This window comes from Gavia stellata, unplaced genomic scaffold (assembly GCF_030936135.1).
Source record: "Gavia stellata isolate bGavSte3 unplaced genomic scaffold, bGavSte3.hap2 HAP2_SCAFFOLD_146, whole genome shotgun sequence".
In the NCBI taxonomy this organism is placed as follows: domain Eukaryota; kingdom Metazoa; phylum Chordata; class Aves; order Gaviiformes; family Gaviidae; genus Gavia; species Gavia stellata.
In genome coordinates, this window is record NW_026776880.1 from 106278 (window position 1) to 134120 (window position 27843).

Below are 27843 nucleotides of genomic sequence, written 5' to 3' on the forward strand. Positions count from 1 at the left end.
ATTTTACAACCAACCTGAGCATGCGCAAAGATTGGGTTCAACTAAAGGACACCATGAGGAAGACTATGGCCGACCACCAGAGGACCTTAGACGACCACCTGTGTCCCTGGAGGCGCATGCGTCACGAGCATTTACATATATTAATGAGTTCTCAGAAATGGTATGAGTATGTTAATTGTTTCTTGGAAATGTGATGAATATGTATACTTTGATTGTCTATAACTTTTGTAGCAGAGAAACTAAGCACGCACACGAGGTGGAGCGATCCCCTGTGCGTCCAGCGCTGCAATAAAGAAGTGCCTGCTCACCCTCGTACAGTGTGTAGGTGAGTTTTTATATTACAGATTTGTAACACAGGGAACAGTGAAGTTGTAAAAGAATGGGAAGGGGTGGGGGGAGCTATCTGCCTAGATCATCTCTGCCTAGAAAACCAGAAATTTTAACTAAGTCATAAGTAGGTTCTGACACAAGTTTTGTTTAAAAGAGAAGTAATTGAGCAAGCAAGACAGTAAGAATTACCTTCTTTGTAAGGTGTTGATGAAAGGTTGGGTGGAGCCAGACAAACTCCACTATTTCATCTGTTGGATAGCATTGCCCTCATCTGACCTAGGCACAGATCTCAAGTTTGGGACACGGAGAATTCGTGGTTTGATGGTCACAGTGGCATCTCATTGGGCACATGGAGACTGCATGCCTCTCGGCCGGGTTAAACGAGGCCTTCTGGACTTCTGTTAAATGCCAGGAAGACTGATACTCTCCTGGCAGTGCAGAAAGGAGAAGTTGCAAGCTTCTGGAAGATTGCATTGGGTTAAAGATGAGGTCACTTGCATCTTTAATGCAGCGTGGATGCGGCAGAGCAGGTGGCCTGTGTGTCCACAGACCGGCTGGAGCCTTTTTCTCTGGCTGAGTGCTTACGCTTGGAGCTGAAATGAGGTGTTCTCCGGGTCCTGATGGTTCCTTATGCCCTGACACAGTGCCCCCTCCAGCTCTGCCTGTGCCTGATAGCTCAGCTGAGACGGTCTATTTTATATAGCTTTGCTACAAGAAAACACTCACACATGTTTAACATTTTTAACATGCTTTGCTGAACTTGTGATTATAAAGGCAATTTACAATAAAGCGATTAAACAAACAGTAAGTTAAAACACCACACATTTATACAAAGTATTTCAAAGGGCTCAAATGACTATCAGGTTCCAACTCATTAAGACTTCAAAACAACATCAATCTTCAAAGTGTATCCACACCCATACTTAGCATTGTAACACTTTTGAAGACTCCCAACAACGATTAAGAGCACTACACGAGACAGGCATGAATGATGTGCTTGAAGCTTCCTGGGAAATACGGGTTTTACCTATAAATTGAATTGACTCTTTGGACAACAAATTGTAAACACTAGCAGCCTTTCTGGAGTACATGAGTGATACCCTTAGTGGGAACCAGTCTCCACGTCCCTCACTTAACACTGTAGTTTCACAAATGTTTCAGGTTAGTGCTGCCTAAAGACATACCCCACCTTTCTCCGGCCATCTGTTCCCATGCGCATCTCCTGCTACCCTTGAGCCAGTGCAAAGCACTTGTACGTTTGCTCAGTGAACCAGCCAGGGAAACTGATTGACCTTCAAGCTAATTCAGCAAACAAACATGGCAGAGCGCTAGCTGTAATTCTCCTTGATTTCCCTGGTCATGTTCACTGTGCAGATGTGCTGGCACCAGAAAGACACCAGCACAGGGGAGGGACACAGTGCCTGGGAGCAGGAAGACTATTTCTGTAGGCAGCAGTACTGTTAAAAACACCAGTTAAAACCATCTTGTGGAACTACAGCGTTCAGCTTTTTCATTTTGAAACAAGAAATGTGTTTTCGAAACAATTTATAGTGCCAATCAAATAGTCAGGAGCAAAATGGTGGACTACCAGAATAGACAATAACTTTTTACGATCTCTCTCATCCCTCTTTCTCTCTGCCTCAGCCAGCCGGTGCCCAGGGATGGAGTGGACTTCAGGTTCTCATCTTGAAGGGTATATGGTGTAAAGAGTGCAGGGCCACCAGGCCGCAAACACAAAACAATGCTCCAATACTGTAAACGGGATCTGTTCCTCCTCTCCGAGTACGGAAAGCCCACAGGATAGTTGGTACAACAGGGGCTGCTACAGTATCTCTTCTTTATTCCTGTCTTGACATACCCAAAGGCTTCATCATCATGAGGTTCTGTAAAATCACGTTCTTTCACGAAATGGTTTTCATTAACTCCGTGCTCCACCTTCCTGCAGGGAGACTCCACAGGAGACAAAAGGATGGCAGCGTTTAAATGACTTGGAGTTAAGTCCACTACGATACCAGAGTCACTGAACCTTCCAGGAGAGAATTCACCCAGTTCCTTCAGTGAAGATGGTGGGCTTAGAGGACAGGCGTCTTGAGCTCTGAAGATGTTTTGAATGAGCTGCTCCACATCTAGGCTAGATGGCACCACGTCAGTCTGGATGGCCTGTTCCACCATCACATTGCTGACTTTCTCCTCCTCCTGGAAAGAAGTTACTTTCTCATCCAGAACACTTTCAAGCATCTCTTGAGTCACAGCAGAACTGGAGGGAGCTGGATCACTCAACTCAGAGGTTATGGTGGTCAAACTGTCTTCACAGGAATCAGTCCCGTTAGCTGTGCCCTCATTAAGAAGCAGCCCACTATCTGCCACCTCCTCCAGAGCTTGGTCCTCTGTGGTGAGGCTGTCTGGCATTGTGGCACACAACACCAACGGCTTCCCCTCTGAGTCACACCTGTGCTCCAGGCACTGCTCATCTCTCACAGAGCTGCTCTGAGCCATCTCCATGCTCTGCAGCAAAGACTCCAGTTTCTTGTTTTCAATGCTTATGTCTATGAAGTATTGCTGCATTTTTTTGTCTTTCTCAGCCAAGCTGTTTTTCATGCTTTCAATAACCTGCTTGAGTTGTTTAACTTCCCTTCTTGCTTCCAAGGCGGCCAGCTCTGCCTCCACACGATGACACTCTTCCTCAACCCAGTCTTCCTTCATCCGTCCCAGCTGAGCTTTGAGTTCTTCTATTTCCACTTCCCTGTAGCAAAATAAAAAAGTTATAACGCTTCTGCTGACCGGTCAGTTAAAGAGTCAACGTGAGGCTCCACTGCACTGGGATGGCTATGCTGCAGAGATGCTCCAAGAAAGAAGCAAGTTTTTCCATGCAGCACTTGCTGCTGCCTTCGACGGAGCTGGCAGAGATGTAAGTCGGCTGCCCAGACACGCCGGCTGATTGCTAACTAGAGTGTATTGGGTTTGCGTGGCAGCGCTTTGGTAGCAGGGGGGGGCTACAGGGGTGGCTTCTGCGAGAAGCTGCTAGAAGCTTCTCCTATGTCTGATAGAGCCAATGCCAGCCGACTCCAAGACGGATCTGCCACTGGCTAAGGCTGAGCTAATCAGCAACAGTGGTAGCGCCTCTGTGATAACATATTTAAGAAGGAGGGAAAAACCGGGAAGCGGCAGCCGGAGAAGAGAGGAGTGAGAATATGTGAGAGAAACAACTTTGCAGACACCAAGGTCAGTGAAGAAGGAGGGGGAGGAGAGGCTCCAGGCGCCGGAGCAGAGATTCCCCTGCAGCCCGTGGTGAAGACCATGGTGAAGCAGGTTGTCCCCCTGCAGCCCATGGAGGTCCATGGTGGAGCAGATATCCACCTGCAGCGCAGGGAGGACCCCACGCTGGAGCAGGTGGATGCCTGAAGGAGGCTGTGACCCTGTGGGAAGCCCATGCTGGAGCAGGCTCCTGGCAGGACCTGTGGAGCCGTGGAGAGAGGAGCCCACGCTGGAGCAGGTTTGCTGGCAGGACTTGCGATCCCGCAGGGGACCCACATTGGAGCAGTCGGTTCCTGAAGGACTGCACCCCGTGGAACGGACCCATGCTGGAGCAGTTCGTGAAGAACTGCAGCCCGTGGGAAGAACCCACGTTGGAGAAGTTCGTGGAGAACTGTCTCCTGTGGGAGGGACCCCACGCTGGAGCAGGGGAAGAGTGTGAGGAGGAAGGAGCGGCAGAAACAACGTGTGATGAACTGACCGCAACCCCCATTCCCCATCCCCCTGTGCCGCTCGGGGGGGAAGAGGTTCGGGAGTGAAGTTGAGCCCGGGAAGAAGGGAGGGGTGGGGGGAAGGTGTTGCTTTTTAAGATTTGGTTTTACTTCTCATTATCCTACTCTGATTTTGATTGGTAATAAATTAAACTAATTTCCCCAAGTCAAGTCTATTTTGCCCATGATGGTAATTGGTGAGTGATCTCCCTATGTCCTTATCTTGACCTACGAGCCTTTTCCTCATATTTTCTCTCCCCTGTCCAGCTGAGGAAGGGGAGTGAGTGAGCAGCTGTGTGGTGATTAGTCCGGCTGGGCTTAAACCACGACACTAGAGTCACCAACCTCGCCACACAGCCAGCAGCCTTGTGGGCTGTGCTCTGATCCTGGACATTCTGAGGTGCAAGTGCTGGCTCTAGGTAAGGTCCAACCAGTGCAGCGCTTAACATCTCACCTACTGCCTCCCCCTGGAGGAAATGGAAAGCTGGAGGCTGGAAAGCTGCCCGGCAGAAAAGGACCTGGGGCTGTTGATCGACAGCCGGCTGAAGATGAGCCAGCAGTGTGCCCAGGTGGCCAAGGCGGCCAACGCCATCCTGGCCTGTATCAGAAATGGTGTGCCCAGCAGGAGTAGGGAGGTGATCGTGCCCCTGTACTCGGTGCTGGTGAGGCCGCACCTCGAATGCTGTGTTCAGTTGTGGGCCCCTCACTACAAGAAGGACATTGAGGTGCTGGAGCGTGCCCAGAGAAGGAAGGGCAAGGAATCTGGTGAGGGGTCTGGAGCACAAGCCTGATGAAGAGCGGCTGAGGGAGCTGGGGTTGTTCAGTCTGGAGAAGAGGAGGCTGAGGGGAGACCTCATCGCTCTCTACAGCTACCTGAAAGGGGGTTGCGGAGAGGTGGATGTTGGTCTCTTCTTCCAGGTGACAAGTGATAGGATAAGAGGAAATGGCCTCAAGTTGCGCCAGGGGAGGTTCAGGTTGGATATTAGGAAAAACTTCTATACTGAGAAAGTGGTGAAGCATTGGAACAGGCTGCCCAGGGAGGTGGTGGAGTCACCATCGCCGGAGGTGTTCAAGGAATGTGTGGATGTGGCATTGTGGGACACGGTTTAGTGGGCATGGTGGTGTGGGGTTGATGGTTGGACTTGATGATCTTACAGGTCATTTCCAACCTTAATGATTCTGTGATTCTATGAAATGAGGAACTGCTGCCTGGATGCGTCCCCCGTGCCTGCCAGCAGCTCGTCACGTACAGCCAGAGCCAACACCGGCCTCAGACAGCAGGAGGGCTCGGGGCTGCAGGCACCTGGCTTGCTTTGCACCCACCCAGCCCAGCGTGGAGCCAGAGGCTGCTGCCTTGACTTGCAAGCAAGTGGGGAGAGGGGGCCCTTACTGAGATCCAGCCCTCCCAGATGCAGAGGTCGGGCTATCCCGAGCTGGTCCAAGTTGTCCCTGGGACTCTGCCTTGGGGCTCCACTCAAACACCCCTTTGTGCCCGCTTGGGCTGTGTGTGCTGGAGAGCCAGCTCTCAGAGTGCAGCTTTAGCAAAAGAGATGACGTCTGTTGCTGTGGAATGCACGTTGTCGCTTCTTTGCTCAGCATCCATACAAAGGGCTCTTGCAAAAAATTCAGTATCTAAGCGACAAAACCACAAGCGGGCACACTGGTTTGTGTAAGAGCTTTTCTTTCATTAGGGGAGAAGGGGGACAGCTGTAGTCATATTTCACTGAGTAAGGCAGAACAGGAGACTAAGCTAAGACATGCCTGCAGGTAGAAACTGGTTTATGTAGAAAAGGTCTCAATGCTAAATCAGACTGGTAAAAAATGACCCTTTAAAAATATTCTGCTAGGGAAGTTCAAAAAAGGGAAAAAGAGACAGCCATATTCATAACTAAACTGCATGGTACGTATTCACGGAGCACGCTATGAAACCTGAAATATCTGAAACCAACCAAATCAGATTGATCACATTTCAAATTTCTTAATGAAGACTTTATGTGGCCAAGAAATGAGTAAAAACATTCAGGATTCCCACCCCTAAATGCTCCTGCATAAATCTTTCTGCCTCTGATTTCTGAAGTGAAATATACCTTTCTTTAAGTCTGCCCTCAGATTCCTTCAGCTTTGTTTTCAAATGCCGTACTGTAACTTCTTTCTGCTGCAGAGAATTTAAATACTGCTCTGGATTTTCTGGCTTCATGCTGTGATTGTCACCACAAGAAATGGTGACAAGAAAAAAAAACAAACATCACATGACATCACTCCTACAGTTCTTCAGTCCTGGCAAAAAGAAAAACATCCCATAGACTGATACAAAGCTTGACTCATTTGGGGCTCCTCAGTGTCCGCACTAGTGACTCCCTCTGGCAAATCAAAGTACTTGAGGAAATGGCTGATTTGTGGCTATAGTGCAAAATCTGCTATTTATTGTACTTGTTTTCAGTGTAGGGAGACATTTAACTTTAAAACACCCAGCCAACCCCTCACCCTAAACAGGTGTGGTGTGCCCAAGGGCAGGCAGCCGGGCCACCGGCAAAGGCACCCAGCTGCAGACACGGTCAGGTGAGGTAGTGTAGGGACTGCGTTCAGCTCCACATGTCAGGTAGGAAGCTGAGCACCCTGAAACCTAGATTCATCCTGTCTAGCTTTAGGTGCGCATCTGATAATGCTTGGCTGTTAAGAGAGAGAGAGGGAAACAGCAGCAGTGTGGTGGCAATTTCTTCTCTGCAATACGGGTTGCATGCTCTGACAGGTATCTGTTTTCTTTCCTGTACAGGAAACTGCACAGAGAGGTGCCTAAGGCTGGGCAGGGTGAATTTTCACCTGAGTGGATCATATTTTCTATACTACCCCAGCCAAGACTCTCCAAAGTGAAAGGACCCTTATACAAAAGAACCAGTAAATCCACATGGGAATTGATGCCATGAAACCCCATGAAGGAGCTTGCCTTGGAGTGACAACCAACTACAAAGGGCTTTGACTAAAAGTAACCTTGAATTTTACAGTGCTGAAACAATAAAGGTTTTACAGGGGATGGAGCACCCTGTTGACTGGCGAGCCACCAATATGAGGAGTCACACCTATGCTGAGGAGCAAGTTGACCTGCACGGCAACCGAGACAGCCAATGCCACATTACCGTGCAGAGACGGTAAGTCAGTGCGCTGAACACTGGCATGCTGAAATAAAGACTTGCCTCATCACTGAGCTGCTGTCGCTTCCTTTGCGTGAGCCTGACTTGCTCCTGCTGGCTGAAGAAGCTCTGTGATTCTGGCGGACGTTAGCAGGACACAGCTGGCTTTTGCCCAGTCTTGACAAAGGGTCCTTTTCACAGGAAGCAGGTGGGCTGGCTAAGAACTTGTAGGATAAGGATCCATTATCCCGACCATAAGGGCCACGGCTGCAGGGGAAGCAACACGGTTAAGACATATTGGATTATCCTCATCACGCAACCCATTATGCGTCTTATTTTACACACAAAGTTGTCTAAACACTAAAACAGACAGGAAACTGTGAGTGGCTGTGAAGAAAGTCAGTCCCAAAGTCATCAGCCACTGCACGTTCTTTCACTGACTGTGGGGCACTCAGTCTGAATTACGTGATCTAGGAAAACCTCGGCCATTTTCACATTTCTCAGTGGACAGCACAATTCCCAGTGATTCCATCAGATCATCCACGTTCCCTGAACCTCTGACTCCATTAAGTAATGAGAGAACTGCAGCCTGGACTAGTGCCAGAAGAACCACGCTTCAGCCTTTCCCAGCCAAGTCTGCATAGAGATGCCTGTCCACGGAGGTCTGCTGTAAGACTGCTTTCAAGCTCCTCAGCAAGCAGCCTGAAGGATCACAGCGTGCAGTGAAAACAGATTTTGGTTGAGCCACTGTTCTTTCCTGCCTTTGGCATACCGGCTGCTTCAGCTGCCATTGTCAGCTATTCACTTGCTTAGATATAGTTCAAAACCCACTGTGAGCAGTCTGAAAGAGTATTAGAAAAGCACAGCCTTTTCTTTCTTCCTTCCAGTTTCCCTCGTACATATCTACCTTTCTTTTCCCACTCTTTACTAAAGAATCGGACTGTCAGCTTTGTGCTTGACAGCAATTGGTATCTGCATTGCCCGACAGCTGCCAAAGGGCTGGGGTGCTCTGAGGACAGCTTCTCGAGGGGCATTCCTCAGTTGCTCACTTGCTTTGCCTTCTGCACTACTACGCTGCTAACTTCATCCTCTCATGCCAGTTGTTCTTCTAAACTGTAACGGAAGGGCTGTTTTCAAAAAAATATGGTAAAAGGCAAATCTAGCCAGCAAAAGAGAAAGCTTAAACATAAAAATTGAAATACCACAGAATTATGAAGCAAGCTCTCTTCTCAAAATCATCTGACTTGGTTTCCTCCCTTCTCCGAAAATGGAACCGTTTATAAGGAACAGGTGGTTGAGTGGCTGCTGCAGACCTTCATCGCACTGCTGCCGTTTGGGTCATTTTATAACCATTTCACAATGAAGTGCAGGACTGTGGCTTGTGACAACGTGGAAACGTTTCACAGCGACTTAAGCCAAACAGTTAAAAGAGAACATATTGCAAAGGAGACATCTCTTTCCACTCGGTACAGTACAGCATCAACTCTTGTGTGAGGCAGAATTTGCCCAGACTGTGCGTAACACAGCCATGCATTGGAAGGAGCATTCTTACAGAGGACTTCTGTCCAATTAAGTAGGTCAGTATGCTCTAACGTAAAGTTATATTTAAATGCACAATAATCTATGAAATGATACATCATCTTACTGCAAGTAAGGTGATTTTAGGGCTTCATATTATATCTAGTATTGCTTTTTCCCCCAGCCAGTACCTTTACTTTTTAGGTATAACCTAGAGAGCACTTAAGTAACATTTATTTTTCCAACAGTCTCATGACACAGACAGGAAACTGCTCATTAAGCATCATTCTGCCAACCTCTGTACACTGGGGCACGCTGCGACCTTGGAGACGTGTGTGCCTTAAGCACAGGGCTATCCCACTGCCAGTCCCAGCCTGCCTGCCAGCTCTTCCACAAAGGGCAGGAAACCAGTCCTGTATGTTTGAACTCTTTGGTTTTGGTCTCCAAACACAGCATTTGTATTTTTTTTTCTTCTTTCTCATATCACAGTTCTCATCAACATAAGTACTGCCCGAGAGCACAGCATCACCCAAATTGTTTTAAAACTCACAATACTGCTATTGTCTGTATTAGCTGCAAGACCTTACAGAGTAGTCTACATCTGCACTAGTGACGCTTGCACTATTCACGAAAGATTGCTTTGCTTACTTGAGAGAAAAAGAAGATCTTTTGCTTCCAGCAGCAGACACATGGACTTCAGGCGCTGAAATACCGCCCATGCTGCCTGAAGCACTGAAATCGGCTTCACTCCCTGGCAAGGAAAAGGGAAGAGTAAAAACATGATGATAACTCAAAGTCTGTTTTCAAAATAACAATGAATCACAAGCATCCTTCCTTTGTCCGTCCTGAGTGAATTTTAGAAGTCGCATGAATTTTCAAACATCCCTGAGGACAAGCGCTGGGCTTGTTCCAGATTTTCAACATGTCTTCAGATCTGGCACTTCAACAAGAGCAGAAAAAAACATTTGAACACAAAACCCTCACACTACAGAAACCATTTTAGGATGTAGCTAGGAACATTTGTTGTGACAACCTGTTTGCTTTCTCACAGCCATCAGCACGTGAATGAGGCTGCTCACGTGGCTCCTTCAGAAGCCCAGTGATTCGGAACACACAATTGTGATGTCAAATGAGAACCAAACATAGAGTGAAGGCATCTAAAACACAACCTCCCCAGGATTTAGGTATCTAGGTACATAAACGCAAGTAAAATCCCAGTGTTTAAAGGGGCCAAATGTTCAAAATGCCACTACTATCTCTCTGCAAAGACCTGCTTAGGTCTTTATGGTCAAGCTTCCACTTTTGAGCCCAGTAACCACCACTTACCCCATGGCCTTATACCACAGTGGAATCAAGTAAGTGAGATGTGCATGACTAAGATAAAGACATTCCCTTTGCTTTCTATGCCTACATATAAATACAGATACGTAAACAGAAGGAACGTACAGACATATCTACTCAACACTGCTCAAAAAATATTAAAAGGAATCGCTCTGAGGGAAACAAAAACTTTTAGGGAAGTAATTTGGCCACCAAAAAACAAAGTTCAGCGAACACTGAAACTATTTATGATTTGAAGTCAAACATGGACAGAAAATGGAAAACCAGAATTTTCTTTCTGTCTGAAACGACAGTTTAATTTTGAAAACTGTCAAATTTCTTTCTTCTTTTAAAAAGGGGTGAAAACATTAAAAAATCTCCCCAGTCATTCTAAATATTTTAGGTTGAGTATCATCTTTGCTCAGTCTGAAACAGAGGTTTTCTTTAATGTATTGATTTGGCAGCAAAGCCCCGAATCAGTTAGTCCCATAGTTCCACTTTGAACATAACAAGGTGTCAGACAAAAAAAAAAAATAGGGGATGTAAAGGAAAATAGAAAAAGAAATAATCTACCAATTCCTGAGTAAACATTGTTCAGAAAACAGTTCCAATCCCAGGATTCTCATTAAAAAGGCGTTAATAACCTGCAGGAATCCCAAAAATGTCAACAACAATTATAACAGGATTACAGGGCACTGTTTAGGAAGGGAGATGACGGGAATTTGTGTATTCTAAGATAAAAAGAAATACTGGCCACAGTTTGTCACAAGGAGGAGGAATACAGCTGGAAAACTGTGAAGAAAACCAGGTAACAGCAACACAGGATTCTGGCTGTGATGCGTGTTATTTCATGAAAAATGACTTGAAATAAAATCTGATGGTCGGTGGGAGTTGTGCATAGTAAAATGTAGCTGGAGTAGGTTTGGAATATTTGAACCAGAGAATCAGAAAGCTGTTTTAAACACTGGCATAAATAATGAAGATTGTAGTTTACAAGCAGAGCACACACACACACACACACACAAATCTCCTAAGGGAAGATTCATAATGGCCTCTTTCATATGCACAGTATTTCTTTCTGTGGAGGTGGAACTGGCTGAAAGTCACAGAAAACAGTCAGAAAGAGCAGAAAATTTGCTGCAGTAAATACCCAAATTGCAAACCATGTTCTAGCTTGACCTCACACCTATTTTAAAACAAATACTTAAGAGTGCGCAGTGTGTGTAGCATCGGCTTCTCTTTTTTGACTCATCTTCCAGACTGGATTAGCAGAGGAGAGAAAAAAAAACCTGCTTGAATATACAAAAAGGAATTTTTTTGACTAAAGATCACAGCTATTGCCATCTTCCATACCTGCCTCAACTCTGACCTCAAAACCCCAGGGCCCTTCTTATGCCAGAACTCAGCCATCTTTTCCAGATGCAGGAGCACGTCCCCACAATCCCCACGAGACCTGCATCTCTACCAAAAGGCATGTGGAGCTAAAAGATGAATTGGCTGGCATGGGTCTCACCCTGTCCAGCAGCCCGGCGGCTCAGGCGCTCCCTGCAAAAGTCCCATCTCTGCATCCCCTACTCACTCAGCTTTGCAGTCGGAGCCGTGGCTTTCTCATGGACCAAGCGTGAGGCTAAGCTCGAGGTGGCAGGCATCCTGAGGCGAGAACCTCCCTTTAACGGTGGGCATCCCACTTTCTGTACATCTGGAGCAGTATCGAGACCATCAATGGGCCAGAGAGAGAGAGAGAGAGAGAAAGGAGTTATGGTGTGCCTGCTGGGAACTCGGCTTCAAACCCTCAATAAAACCGTTACTGAATGATATGAAGTGGAACAGCTTCCCTGGAGCAGACTCCCCACATCCCCTCAGCCTGCCAAGCAGCCTGCTGTTAGGGCACCCTTCTCCTCTGTCCTCAAGTCCATCCTCCAAGAGGCAAACACATCTAAATAGAAGTTTCTTTTCCCTTTACTGAACTAAGTAAAAGGGATCTCTTTTTATTTTTTTTTTTTTTCTGTGAGGAAGGAGATAAGTACCTAACTGCGGAAGATTTGTGCCCGACACCCTGAATTGCAGGTGGCCTGTGCCGCCAGCCCAGGGCTGAGCAGTTCATTGTTTAGGACAGATGGGATTCAGGCTTTTGCCTTTTACTTGCCCATTCCTCCTTTGTAACTTGCTGACTTCTTTTTTGCATTCTCCATTTTTGCTGTGACGTCTGGGTGCTTCCTGCAGCCTGAGAGTCTTCTGAACAAAAGGAGATACATGTCTTGAGAGGCCACAGCCCAACCACGAATTGCCTACGTCTCCACTAAGCAACAGCAGCCATTTTGAGACAGGGGTGGCTCATAAATATTGCAACACAGAATTAAAAGATCATTTTTCCAGGCCACTTTAATACAACAGGAACTTGTAGATTTGGGTTCAAAAATACAAAACACTTTAAAGCCGAAACACTCTTTGTAGGTGCTACTTTGCTTATTCTCGTTTGAAAGAAATGCTTGGCTATTTGAACATGTTTTCCACATCAATTCAACTAAATTGGTTTAAATTCAAACTTTAAAATCTAAAACGTATAAAAATCCAAACTAAAAAAATAGCACTATGCTACTAATTTTTACCAAATTTTTAAGCATCTTTTGCTCAAAATATTTATATTCCGATTATATTCTAATATTACCTCTTGGAAGCTACAGAGCACCTTTTTCACTTCAGTGCAATTTAGTTAGCTTATGTCCTAAAAATAATTCATTCCTGCTGACTAACAAAGCTCATGGTGCGAAATGAGATGATACAGAAATTTCCCTGTGCAATGCTAGGCGCCTTGGGCAGCGGTCCTCAGAAACAGGACAAAAAAACAGAGAGTGCCTAAGCTTATTACGGATCAACGGAAGAGGAAAAGGCATCTAATTAGACCTACTTGAAAGATCCAAGCGTGATCTTCAAACACAAACTTTCTTCTGCAGCTGAATGCCCAAGACTGACTTTCTGTTCAACGAAAAAAAACCCCAAATAAACCTCCCTAAAAAAAGGAGAAATAGAAGAGACAGAGACTGTACTTGGCTTCCATAAGGGCTAACAGCAGAGCTGTCAGAGACCTGATGAGGACCACAGGAGACTGGGGTGGGATTCATCTGACTAAACACAGATGTCTCTAACGTAGACACCCACGTCTGAGCCAACCTCGGTCCCATTTATAGACAACAGAGAGTTACTCAGTAGAACCAGTGAGTTCAAGGCACTGCTTACCTTATCCTAAAGTAAATGCTTACATATTTGGGCAGAAAGACCGCACACTAGACTCACTGATTTTATTTGTTATATCTCCTTTAAAACAAAATAGGACCTCAGTCCACTTCCGCAGGCGGAGACAATTACAGCTACATTACAGATACACAACTGAGGTCAGACAAATGACAGTCCATCTCTGCTCTATCCAATTTGGCTCAAGACCGTGAATTTACATCTCCCTCACCTCCCAACAGCTCCCGTAACCCCCAGGAGAAGGGAAATGGCAGATTCACCTCTTAAAGCTCTTCCACTTAGGAAGTGGAAAGAGAGACAGTCCCCACCCACAGCCCACAGCTCCTGAACGTCATCTGAGACCTGTAGATTCAAATGTCACCTCTTCTAAATCACAAACACGGAGGGGTTTATGCCAGAGAGAGGAGCTCCAACGGGATCCACTGGCTGTGCTGGGTCCGTTGAGCCACCTGGGAGGGACCACTCACAAACTGCCACCGGAACCCAAACGTTCTGAAGCGTGCGGGGGAGGGCGGGGCTATGCAAATGACGGACCCCCCAACAGCCGCATCCACCCCCCACCACCCACCAGACTTCACAGTGCTGGTGCCTTCCAGACCTCACAGCTCCAACTGCTACAACACACCACACCTTCCCAGGGTGACGCCCCTCCATGCCCAACTCCAGGACGCAAGCTTTGAGGATAGCACGGGCTTGAACCCGGACATGGCGTCCTCGCTCCTGGAGGGCGAGATATGCGTGTTCATCTCCCTCTGAAAGAGGAAAAAATAACTTTAGAAACCCTCAACCTGACACGACAATAGCTTTAACTCATTTAAACCAGACACAGAAGATGTTTCTATGAACTTCTGATCCTAGTATTTAGGAACAAAAATACAGGCTTTAGACAAGTATGATTAGTTGAAGGAAATCACGCCAGATAATCTCAATGCCACTTTCAAGAGGATTTCATATTGAAGCAAGCTGGGAGGGGATTTTGTCAGCTAGGAATCCATCAGCAAGCACTTCAGTCTTTAAGGGAACTGATTTTGGAACACTGAAGGGATATTTTTAATGATAAAACCATTTACTCTAAACAGGAGAAGATCATTCATTGTACACTCACACTCTGCTATTCACACACCCCTCCCTCCCCGCCCTTTTTTATTAATTAAAACCAAGTTCCACTAAGCAGTATTTCCAATGGAAGGCAAATGTGGGTAAGCCTTCCAGAAATACAGGCAGCTCAAATAAGTTGTCCTCCAGTCCCACAGAGAGCATCCCAAAAGAAGACTGAGCTCCCCAACATGCCTTGCACAACTGCAACCCCTCCGCAGGAAGCCCAAAGAGAAACATGATGCTTTTGAAAAATCCCAGTCCTCCGCACTTGATGGTGTCAGAGCAAAAGTCTGGACAAGAACAAGAGCCCCACTTGAGGCTCTTCCATAAACGGCATTCTCAAGCCGAGATCCTCGAGAACACGACCTTGCTGCTCGCTCTCTTCCCCTACAGAGCCTGAAGGAGCTGCCCAACGGCTCAGGCAATCACCATTTTCAAGAGAGGCAGAGTCCAGCAGTATGTAAGGCTGCCAGATCCAGAGACATCTCCTGTATGGATCCTTCCCCTGACATACAGGCCCATGCTGGCCAGTCTGGTATTTATGACTGGAGCTGAAGTGCTCTGGAAGGTCTGCACACACTGGCCACGGAAAAGCTCTGCTCAGTGCTACCAGATGATTTCTAGTCAAATTCAGCAACAGAAAGACAAACGGGGAGAGGCCACAGTCCCGCGTGCAAAGGGAGCAGAGAACAAAACAAAAGATACCGGGGGCAATTCTGGAAGCAGCAACTGGCCGTCTGGCAGACGCATTTTTGCCCTCACCTGGTTCAGGTTTTGGGGGGAAGATCTCCGAACCAAAGTCTTCTTTAAGCAACTCCAGCAGGTGGAGAGGAAGGCAGTTGGGAATGGGGACGAGTTAGCCGTGTCACAGGGAGAAGAACTGCAGGAATAGAATGACAAGCGTTAGAACCACAAACAGCCAGGGGAATGTCCTAAGAGAAATCAAACTAGAGCAGTCTTCAGCCTCACCAAGATGAAAAGAAAGGACAGGAGGAAAGAGGTCAGGAGGCAGGCAGGGAGATTCCCAGTTTTGAGTTGTATGTAGATGATCTTCAAACAAATCCTTTGTCTCCTTTTTAAACAAAAAGAATGATATTGAGCAGGAATGTACATGTGGGACAAGGAAGCAAGGACTGAGTTCAGCAGGCTGGATCAAAGCAGTCAGGGAACTTGTTTCAGAATTCAGAAAGAACTTGCCCATGCAACTGAAGTCCTATCTCAGAGCAAGAACTTCCGACATCTTCTACCTCTGACTTTGCAGATTTGTTAGTGAGCTACAGAAAACATTTCCCCAAAGAACTGGAGTCAGGCAGCTGCACAGCTATAGCCTAATGGGTTTGACATCAGTAGTATGCAAGGCTCTGGAGAATTTGCAAAGGAAAGAATTAATCAACACCATCAAACTAAGCAGATGGAGTCCTACGTGCATTCACTTAAGAAGGAGCATGCCTGACTGACCTGCGTCTTTTCTCTGACTAAATGACAGACTGACTATCTCATTACAAGAAACAGAGTAGCTATAATTGTGCAAGTCAGAAAAGTGGCATGATCTGCAGGGAAGGGGGCAACAAATCTACTCCTATAGCCTAAAAATACTGTATAAAAGTTCTGACCTACCTTTCAGAAAAAAGGATTCAGATTCTCTCTGTCACTTTCAGGACTGGATGAAATAGTCCTTGGGCCATCTGGTTTTGAGGAGGAGGAGGAGGACCTGAAGAGCTTGACTAGGCAGGCTAACAAAATGAGGCTTCCAAAAATAAGCCTCGGTTTGGTGGGTTGGTTTTGAGGTGGTTGCTTCATGGGTTCTGTTTGCTGAGAAGACATCTGCAGAAGACAGCTGCACGGGCACAAAGAGAAGACCAGCAAGGGGGTGGAAAAGAGTCTCTTGGAAGTGGCAGTCTGGGACTTCTCTTTTTGCTTGCCACGTTTGCTCATGGTGTTTGGAGGATTCATTGAACCACTACATTCCCAGAAAGTCCCAGGCTGGACAGCTCCCAAAAAACCAAACAGCGCAGGACTGCAAGAAAAACAACCAGGTGGTGAAGCCCTCCTCCAGAGCCATATGGTGATGTGCTCCTCACACGCTTCAAAACTAGTGTGGGCAATCCCAGACTGTGGGCAATCCTAGAAAACAGCAGTGGAACAGGTATTTTTATTCCCATTTGGAAATTCCTAGCCAACAGCTGTACAACGTTCCTGCAGTCTCCTAGAGACAGTCATTCCTAGCAAGTCCTGTGAAAGTCCTTGAATGCATCCCAATTCTTCATCTCCTAGGGCCTCCTGGGAAAGTCCTCATTTCTCCCTCGTTTTGCTGTGCCAAAAAGCCACACTGCACATTCCCACAACGGAAAGGCTGCCTGCGCAGAGTCGGACTACACCTGATGAGGACACAAATGCCGCACCTCTTCCCAGACCCCTCCTGTTTATTGCACAGGGATTAGTCAACTCTGCGGCCCACCGCTCTTAATGCTTCCTAGAGAGCTTTCACCCTTCACAGGTGGCATTGGCGCAGGGGTGCAATCCACTTCTCTGCCTTTGAAGAAACCTGCAACTCACAGAAGGCCCCTTCTGGCCGAGATAAAAGGTGGCCCCCAAAACATTCCCCTCAGCCCCTTTAAATGACCACCTGGAGAGCTCCTGTTTCACCTGGGAGCCACCTCCCTGCTCCTCTGGTCACTCTCACCTCGCCCTCACCCGCTACCTAAGAGATACACAAGCAGCACAAAGTCCACGTCTGTGGCAACACAGAAGGCTCAGCCGAGCTCCCCAGGCTGAAGGTAGAAGACATTCAGACAGCAGAGACTTGGCAGACTGACAAAAGGGTTTCGACTATGTCCCTGCTTTCCATCTACAGCTTGAATAGAACTAGACACTATGTTTACTGCCTACACTCAGAAGAGTCTGGCTGAGGTTTTTGCACCAGTGAACAGGGCATAAACAAGAAAGTGTGTATTTTGCACTGAAGCAAAAAAGCCTCACCTTGCTTAGCTGAAGCTTTCTTCATTTTAGTTACAATATCTGTAGGTTGCGTATAGTCTACATACAGAACAAGTCCTGCGTTGCCCAAGCGAGGGAACTTCTGTCTGGATATAAAATACACACAGGTATGACACCATCTCGGTACCTTTATAGGCATAGAATATACACAGAAAACATGCAGCAAGTATAAACAGAATCATACGCATAGACGCATAGAGATACACATAAATATATGTCTTTTGCAAACTCAGATACACACCCCCCCATGCACGGTCTATACAGAACACCCACAGACACTATATTCTCTGCCTGCAGGAAGAGAAGCCTCAGCTGACCTCACCTCGCTGAGGCTTTTTTCCTCTCTTGATTCAGAAGATAGATTATCTACGCATAAAAAGAGTATACAGACACAGGAAGCACAACCATGTTTTTCTCTCCGTAGATGCACTCTCTACACAGAACACACACATAGAACATGCAGAATAGACATACAATGTGTTAATTGTGTACATACTACACAAAACAGTCAGGTAAGGGGAAGCTACGCTTCATGTCTTTATGTTGAATACGAATGTCGATGTCTTCATGTTGAATCGATACTGTCTCTGCACGGAACACAGACATTTTCAAGGTCAAGGGAGGAAGGTCATTTTTCTCTGTGTGTGGAGCATACGCTGTCCTGACTTGGAACACATGCACATGAATACGCACACTTTACATGCAGACATACACAGAGAGAAAGGCAAGGTATGTTTTTTCTCTCTGCATAGAGCTCACGTATTGCCGTTATATAGAATATGTCCTAACTCTACGTAGAGTAGATACAAAGAGCTGAGGCAGGTCTTCTCTGCTTACAGAAGAGAGCCTCTTTCCATAGAAGACTATAGAAGACCCATACAGTCACGCTTTTCTGTCTTTATGCACAAGAGATCCTAACTACCAAATACACACAGGGCTGAAGAGAGGATTTGGTTTATCTCTATCGAATATATTCGACAGGAGAGGAAGGCTTGTCAATCTTTTCTTTGAATACAGCCTATGCATATGTGGAATATAGGCAGGCAAGGTGATGAGAGGCTTTTCTGTCTGCATAGAGAATATATGGGCTCAATATAACACATGTACATATAAAGGCAGTGCCTCACCTACCTCTACATCTAATAACGACCATCTGTGTGCACACAACATGCCAGCAACAAGGGGAGGCTTTTCTGTCACTATACAGACTACATACTGTCTTCCTCAAGACTACGCATGGACGGGCAAAGCCAGGCTTGCTTTCTCAGTATGCAGCGTATACCAGGATATACTTTGCCTATCAGAAAAGAGATGGTGAGGCTTTTCTCTCCAGATACAGACTCTAATTCTTCTGCAGATAGACTGCATGCAGGCAAAGCATGTCTACTCATGGACTAGATACTGCCAAGGCAGGGCTTTTGGGTCTGCTTATGCAATGAAAACTGGCTGTATAGAGAACAGAAACCAACAGAATATGAAGGTGAGGCAATAGCTTTCTGTCACCATACAGACTATAAAATGGCTGTATGAAGAATACATATGGAGAGCACTACACACCACTTTCCTGTTGGGATGCAAAACGTATTCTGGTGATGGAGCAGAGACGGGCCAGGTGAGGCAGGGCCTTCCCACCCACCTGTGTGTGACATCTGGGGAGTGTCTCTGTACATCAGGCACACTCTGCCTATAGAAGCACACAAACAGGGGAGGTGAGGCTTTTCTCTTTGCAGAGCAAAGACTTGGTGCACGCAGGTAGTAAGTATGAGGCTCTTCTGCCTGTATGCGGAATACAGGCTGTCTACAGAGCAGAGAGGTATCTCTGTACTTAGAACATACACTGCTCATCTGCACAACAGACCCAGAGAGGCAGGGGACGGTGGGGCGCTCCTGCCCATACACAGGCAATGCCCTCTTTGTAGAGCACAGGCAGAAGGGTGAGGCAAGGCAAGGCAAGGCTGCCGGGGGGCTGGCAGCTATCAGAGCTCTCCTCTTGCAGCTAGGTAGAGGCACCCTTCTGCCAACCTGGCCTGAAGTTTCCAGTGGCTTGCAGCTCACTGGGTGCTCAGGGCCACCATGCTCCAGGGAGGCTGAGGAGGCTCATCAGGCCCTCATCCCAATGACATCCAGGGGGAAGAGCCCGGGGCTCTGGCAGGATTGTCCTCAGGAAGGCTCAAGTAGGAGCAAACACATCCTGCTGCTTAGCACCACTGGGCTGGTGGCACAGTCAGGGCTTCGGCTCCTATGACCACAGGACCCTTCCTCAAGGAGCACAAGGAATAAGGACTGCCGGCCCAGGGACACGGCTCCCTTGACTGAGCGCACAAGAGAGTCTCTGCGAGCAGGCTGGCTAACCCAGTGAGGAAGGCCTGCAACCACATACACCACCACAGCCTTCTCCGACCCTGCAGGCACGGTGCCGGGGGCAGCGAGGAGGCATCCAGGGGACAGCAGCACAGAGCAGTATCGTCTCACACCCCATGTGTGAAAGCAGAATGACGGGGCCACTGTCTCCACCCTCCGCTGGACTCCCTGTCCACAGACACAGAAAAACTGACCAAGGTTAAGGGCATGCTGGGCTGCGGCCACCATTCGGCTGTAGAATTTAAAAAACTGAGGGAAGTGAGCAAACCAGCAGGATCACAATGCTGGACTTCAGCAGAGTAGACTGCCGCTTCCTGAAGAGCTTCTAGGCAAGAGTCAACAGGAGACCGGCCTGGAGGGCAAAGGGGCCCAGGGCAACTGGTTGAACTTCAGGGACCACAGCCCCCACCTCCCCAGGCACCAGAAGGGTCCATGCCAAAACACAGGGTCCGTCACAAGTAGCAGAAGGCCAGCACTGACGGACAGGAAACTCCTGAGACACCTCAAACACCAAAAAGGAAGAACACACGAGGCACAGACAGAGATGGGATACCCAGGAGGAACAGAGAGACATTGCGCAAGCATACAGGAATGGACTGTGGAAAGCCGCTGGAGGCAAACTAGGAAGAGATGAAGGACAACAGGAAGGACTTCTGGAAGGCTACTGGAAGCTAAGGGAAATGCAAGCCACTGCTCAACAGGAAGGGAACTTACTGGCAAAGGACAAAGGAAAAGCTAGAGAAGATGCTACACGGGGCAGAGGTGTGTGGGCAGGGGGTTGGGTGTGTGTTTTGGGGGGGTGTTTGCCCCACTTCTCTCTCCTACTTCTCTCCCTCACTGGAGGAAACAAAGCCAGACTCTTCTTGAGGGGCACACTGGATGGACAAGGGGCAATGGACAAGGTGCAGATTCTGACTCAAGACAAGGGAAGTTGCTCACCACGAGGCTGCCCAAGCACTGGAACAAGTTGCCAGGGATGATGCTGATCTCCCTCCTTGGAGATACCCCAAACGGGACTGGACACAGCCCTGAGCAACATGATCTGACTGGACCTGCTCCGAGCAGGAAATCAGACCAGATGGCATCAGGAGGACACCCCCCCACCTACCAAATTCTATGAATCCCCAGAGATTTCTCACGTCACTCCAGTATTCTCCCAATTCATCACCAGCAACTGCTCATGTTAAGACCTCTACAAAAGCGTTTGCGGAGCACTACACTTGCTCCGAGGACATCAGGGGAGTTGCTGGAGACAACCAGCCTTACCTTCCATCACTTCTAGAGAACAAAAGCATGGCAAGCCTAGGCCACACTAAAGCCATTGCAAACAGGTAACAGAAAGGAAGGCAGAGTTTCAAGGCTAGGTCTTCCCATCTGAAGCCATCTGAGGCCAGATGGGGCAAGTAAAACAGTTCTGGAAAGCACAGGGCTGGCAGGAACATGAGAAGACACAGGACAGCTCCTCCTGGGGAAAGCTGGCCGTGTTCAGCTCAAGTTCCTCCCCCCACCTTTCTTTCCCCTGGCAGGAAGAAGGAAGCACATTCAGCTAACCTTGCTTTCACCCTGTTGTGGAGGGCACCCAGGAACTCAGTGAACTGGTCAGACTCTTGGGCAGTATCTGATACAGAGACATACCCCTTCGGGCTAAATAGAAGAGTCTTTATATCTATTTTATAGAAATCTACAGACAGATATCATTATTTACAGAATTATAAAATATCAGTACTTTTACAGAAATATCTTTCCTAAAAGCATTCCCATTTAAATATAACTGCCGGCAGGACTACGCTTCAAGCACAGAGAACCACATACAGCAAAGGGAAAGCATGTGGACTCAGGACAGCTATCTCAGGATGGCTCAGATGCGATATTGCTCTGCAAGGGTCCACAACAACTACAAACCTCGCTACTGGCCTCCCCACAGGCAACAAGTGTTCCTCGCTTGCTTTTCCCAAATGCAAGATGCTACCATAAGCACCAGATACGACACTGACTTTACCAAGCAGAAAGGGGAATCCCTCCACCCTACCAAATGAATTCACCTTGGGAAGGCAGAGAGGAAGGAACCAAGGAGATTGCCCTTCAGGAATGCAATAAGCCTTGGATAGAATAGGCAGATCTAAGAACAGAGATGAATTTTTATTAAATGCATCAAGTGGAAGGTATTTTGTTCTTGGCCTTTTCCCACTTTCTAGCAAGAAGTAATGCATTTCAAAGCAAAGGTTATTCTAGGATAATCTGAGGTGCTGCTGCTAAATGTCCCCATTTTGTGTGGCTGGGTGCAAGCAGACCTGTCAGACAGACAGACAGGAGGTGCCAGGTACTGGTACTGGCAGGATACGCACATCACAAAAGCTAGGAGAAGGGAGAACAGGCTACACATGGGTTTCAGTCAGGTCAAAGCATCCCGCATCGCCACTGAGCACGAGTGTGAACACGAGCTACAGCTACACTAGCTTGTGAAATCTGGACTAGGTGTCAGCTAACCACGGCATTCGTTTCTACCACATTTTGCTTCTGCTCAGCTTTTCACCTCCACAATACTCTTGCTTTGCAACTTGAATTTCTTACCATCAAGCTTGAAAGACATCTGAGAGCGGGTCCCCACTCTGTATCACAGAGAAGCCCACTTGGTGACCAGTCTGCTCTAGTCTCCTCACCTTAGCTTCAAGCTCATCAGAAGATGCTGCAACAGACGAACAGCATCACTACACTGCGATACAGAAGAAAAACAAAGCAGAGCGACTCATTTCTGGGCTGCCAAACACCAGAATGCAGCAAATTCTGCAAGCGGGTACTTAGCAGGGAAAGCAATGTGCAAGCCAATGCACTTTAAACTAGACCCTACAAGACTTTCACAAGCAGGAGGGCAGGGAGGCTTCTCTGAAAGCGAGTCCCCTCCTCCCACCGTGAGCAGCAGAGATGGGAGAGCAACAGGCACCCACACCACAAGCAAAGACACGCTCATGACACTGCTCTGAAAAGGTGACTACATACCACCATACTCCATACCATTCAGCACTGCCACTTGTTAAAAAGCAAGCAGGGTTTTACTAAAATGAAATAAGGACGGCTTTCTCATCAGGTAAGTATTAGCAAGTATCTCCAGCACTCTCAAATGCCCAAAAAACCAAAGCAGATCAGCTGTGGCCCATGCTGATGTGCCCGTTCATTACAGGGCATCCTGTGATTAGGTTCATCACCTAAGAACACACCATTCTTTGAAGTTTGCTGTCAGGTTCCTCTTTTGGCTACTAAAGAAAGGAAAGTTAGTCAGGACAGAGCACAGCCCAGCAGAAGTGTCATTCAGACAGGGTGCTACAATGAAAGACTGACCTATTAAAATAAATACTGTACTGTAGGACAAAAACTACCCTCCCACACAAAAAATCCCTGTTTTGTATTGAATGATTCCTGAAAGATTACCCAGATAAACTGTTCTAATTGTGATTATGAACCATTCCTTCCCTAGAAAAATGTCATCAAGACTGGTATTTTTATTCTTAAACAGAAAATTTGTGTATTTCAAAGGATTTAAATATTTTAAACCATTGTTTCCATAAATGCAATTTCTCCTTAATAATGTCATAATCCTGATTCTTTGAAGTAAAATACATTATAATTACATTTCCATGACTGCTGTGCTCTGCTCTGTAGTATTGTTTATTGCATTGAGATTTCAAGTGGAAAAAATCTCCAAGTCCAATAATCAAGGAAAAGCACCAAAAATTGCAAAGTATCTCTTTGAATTCTTGAAGAACAGACAAAATGTAAACAGTACATCCCCCTCTGTTTTTCAACAAGTCTACTTACTGGAATATGAAAGACTAGAACATTTTAGAATAAAACCTCAGACTCAGTTTTAATTATATTCCCTCCAAACCTCAGGAGAACACCCACGCAAAAGTGTGTTCTCTCAGCAAGAAAATCCCTGGTCCAAAGAAAGATTTTAAAACAGAAAAAAAAGATGGCAGGCATGCTTGCAATATTTGTTTTAGAGCATCCCAAGACTTTGGAATTGTGTGTTACCTGAGGATTGCCTATCAAAAGAAAAATAAGAATAAAAATTAAGTATGAAATCCATTTCTGTGCACACATTTTACTACGGGGATGGGAGAAAAGCTATAGAAATAATTTACTGCAGTAGCCATTTGAAATGCTGAGAAACACTTCGGTAACACCTAAATATATTCCCTGTTTTCATTGTGATACTCCAGCTCTGGATGGGGGGAGCAGAATACAGAGATCCAGTAATACCACACTATACCATCTTTAATTCTCAATAAAACCTACGAAACTCATAAAAATACCCACTTGCCATATGGCATTTTTGTCAATATGTTAGATAAGGAGCATACAAATCACAGTAACTGAGTCTCACTGCAGCTGAAAAACATTTGACAAAGTGAGTGTGAATGAAGGGTTAAATCACTGACGGTCCCTGGCTGAGACCCTACTGTCATACATAAAAGCTTTACTTGCATAGTTTTAGTTATTTGCTGAGTAGAGTTGATAATAGGATGTCTCAAGACGTCTGACTCCCTTCCTGACAAGATCAAATGGGCCTTGAGGTAGCTCATTATGCCTCCTGAGTATATCCTTGATGACAGGGACTCGGGACGTTTGTGTCAAGATAAGTGCCAAAGAACTAGTTCAAAGTGACCCTTTTGTAACATTCCGAGGCCAAAGGATGGATGGGCCAATTCCATGACCATGTATGGACAAAGGAAGCCCGAAGTTCAACTAGCAGACGGTGTGAGGAAGGCTATGAACGACCACCGGAGGGTGAAAAGACCCTAATCCTAATTTCACTGCGCATGCTTGGACTATGCAAATGAATTCCGGGAACTCATCCACATGAGACCGCCCTTTTTAGAATCCTGATGAATATGCATGATGTTTCTGTATCTGAACTGAGGTGCTTTGCTAACCCGTTGGAGCACTCGTGGTGGACAAATCCCCAGTGCTGCCCAGCGCTGTATTAAAGGATGCCTGCTTAATAACCAACTAGTTGTTACTGAGTTACTTTGTTGTTTCAGTTTCGGCGACCCCGATGGGACAATCTCTGTCCGGCTGCAGGAACCTCTGAGTCGGCGACTCCCTAGGCCGGCCCCGGAGAATTCTCTGGAGGGACTCACCGGTTCGGCGGATCCTCGCGGGGGCAGACAAGGACCTCTGGTAATTAATGGTTGGAGTTAATGGTTGTTATTTTACTGTGATAGTAATTGTTAGTTGTGTGTAGTGTTCGTGCCCCGACCCCTGTCCTTGTGTCCTATAAATTCAGAATGGGGAACCAACAAGGCGGAGTGTTGAAAAAGAGCCCTTTGGGCTGCATTTTAGACCACTTTAGAAAGATATCGGGGGACCACCTGGAGGGACTGTAAATCGTGAGACCTTCATTAAATATTGTAACCAGTGGTGGCCTTTAGACAAGCTAGATGATGGAGAAAAATGGCCTTTTAACGGAACTTTAAGGTACAACACTTGGTTGCAGCTTATGTTATTTCTGCGCCGAGAAGGAAAATGGGATGAAGGGGTTTATGCAGATACGTTCTTCACTTTGCGAAATCACCCTGAATGGCAAAAAGAATGCGGAATCAATTTAGCACCCCAGGACCCTATGGTCCTGGCGATAGAAAAAGAGAACAAGAAGCAAAATAGGAAGCTAAAAAGATGCTGCTCGGCTTGCAGCATTGGGCAAAGATGTTTAAAGATTGGTTGACAGAATGAGAGATTAGAGGATTGCTTGCCTCCACCAGAAGGAGAAGGTGATAGAGAAGGAGATGCTGGCACTGTTGGGGGTGAAGAATCAGAGGCAAGGGAAAGGGAAGAGATTAATGTTAAGTTTTCTCCCATCATTACCAGAATGCAAAGTAAAGTGGGACCTATCATACAGGCTCCACTAAGACAGGCAATGGGAGGACCTGTCAGAATTAAAGTACCTTTCGCTTTAGCAGATTTAGAGGGATGGCGAGCTACTGCAGGTGATTACCGGGATGACCCCGAAAAGGTTGCTAAAGGCTTTGAATTGATTGTTAAAACCCAGGGCCCTGATTGGGAAGATGTGGATGCAATGTTGGATGCGGTGTTTAGTGAGTCAGAGAAGCAGATGGTTGTGAGAGCGGCTAGAACCCAGGTACAGGCTCTGGTTTTGGCTGGAACTCTGCCCAGAACAGTGGATAACCATGTTCCGATTACTAATCCTGGTTGGGCCCCTAATCAGATGGGAGCCCGGAATTTGTTAGCGCGGTACAGGGAATGGATTGCTTATGGAATGAGAAATGCTGTCCCAAAATCAGTGAAGTGGTCTAAATTGTATGAAATTAAACAAGATAGAAAAGAATCCCCTGCTGATTTTTTGAACCGATTAAAAGAAGGAATGCAGAAATATACCCCTTTAGACCCTACCTCTCGGGAGGGAAAGGGTCATTTGACATTCCTGCTTTTGGGACAGTCGGTGGATGATATCAGGAGAAAGTTACAGAAAGTGCAAGGGACAGATATGAGAGATTTAGAGAAATTGTTGGAGGCTGCCTGGCAAGTGTATCGGAATAGGGATAGTCAGAAAGAAAGAGTAATGAGCAAAACAATTGCCAATGCTACAGTGGCTGCCTTACGTACCACGGGGGGCCAGGTACCCCCTCGGAACCCATCAAGAAACAACACTGTTGGAGGGAGGGGGGCCATGAGAAGCGGTGTAAGTGCCCCACCTAGGGGAAATCAAGCCCTCCTGAAAGATCAGTGTGCTTACTGCAAGCAAATGGGGCTCGGGGCTCACCTGTGGGCAGGGCATTTTGCCAGACGAGGTCCAAGCAGTGCCGGCCAAGGCCGTAGAGGGGCTGGAGAGAGCTGGGCAGCTCCAGGATCTCGGCGTGTTAGCCCCGGGCAGTGATGCCCCCTCGCCAGCTAGGTGCCAGCTGAGTCTTCTGCACTCAGCCAGTCCCTGCCTGCTCCCCCGGGGCTCCCGCAGCTCCTTCCCAGGGTCAGATCCAGCTCGCTGGCAGTGATGCTGGTGCTGGGGCAGTGATAGTGATGCCAGTACCGGGGCGGTGATGCTGGTACTGGGGCAGCGATGGAGGCCTCTGTCCTCCTGGCATTGATGCTGATCAGAGTGATGTCTCCCACGGGTGCCCGCCACCCGGAGCAATGCTCCATCTACCCATCCTCTCAGTGGCCATCCCCAGCCCAGCTCAGCCACCCGCGGGGTGGGCAGGGGCTGCATTAACCCCCCCATCCCCCCTCCCGCTGTGCAAATGACCGCCAGCAGAGAGAGGCACTACAAAGCAAAGAGCCAACTCTTTTAATGAATTAAGCCAAAAAGGGGGATCTGGGAGAGGGCTGGGGCTGGAGCATGTGGGTGCAGGTCTCTGCCTCCAGATGTCCTCTGCATGCGGGTGCTACGGGGGACGGTGCCAGAGTGGCGGGTTATGGGTACCGTACTCGCTGGCTGTCTCCATGTTGGTCTCCCTCTGCACAAAAAACTGCCGCTGGCCCAGTGACTTCTGCAGGGCCGCCCGCTCCCACTTCTCCTGGGCCAGCTTCTTCATGCGCTGCGCTAGGGCCGCTGCTCAGGTGTGATGGGCACCGACTCCTCCTGCTCCTCCAGTGGGGTGGGTGCAGCCGTGAGGACCCCAAGGCCCGAGGGGTAGCACAGACTCTTCAGAAGGTCGCGGCAGCCACGGCGGCACGTGCAGCTGCTGCGGCAGCCCCTCACATGGGGTTTGGCCCCCCGTGGGTGACAGGCGCAGCCAGCTCGGCTGCTTGGCTTTGGCACACTCCCTGGTGCGCGCCTTGCTGCTCGATGCCGCTGCCGGTGCCGTCTCCTTCTTGCCATCAGCCGGGGCCTTGGAGGCAGCCGACCCCGCGCTGGGTCTCGAGGCCACCAGCAGGGCACTGGGGACCCTGGGGGGCACAGTGGGGCCGGCCTGGGGCTCCGGGTTGGGCCGTGGGCGCACCGGTCCCACCACCATCAGTCTTTGCCCCAGTGGGTGGAAACTCTGGATGGAGTTGAGCAAGTACACCCTCAGGTTGGTGCGGGGCGTCCTCAGCCCCAGGGCGGGGATGCTGTTGTGGGGAGGCCGGTACCAGGCTGAGGT

At 47.6% G+C, this 27843-nt stretch overlaps 1 protein-coding gene across 1 annotated transcript; it reads right to left on the reverse strand.

Annotated features, from left to right (window-relative positions):
• Positions 1 to 1890: 1890 nt before the first annotated feature.
• On the reverse strand, positions 1891 to 27294 carry LOC132321380 (syntabulin-like). The gene is given in 9 exon segments (XM_059834884.1): positions 1891 to 2157; positions 2159 to 3073; positions 6161 to 6295; positions 7205 to 7468; positions 9368 to 9470; positions 11619 to 11738; positions 12175 to 12274; positions 13895 to 14043; positions 27183 to 27294. Coding segments are annotated over 9 exon segments (2052 nt in total). The 3' UTR covers positions 1891 to 2003.
• Positions 27295 to 27843: the final 549 nt, after the last annotated feature.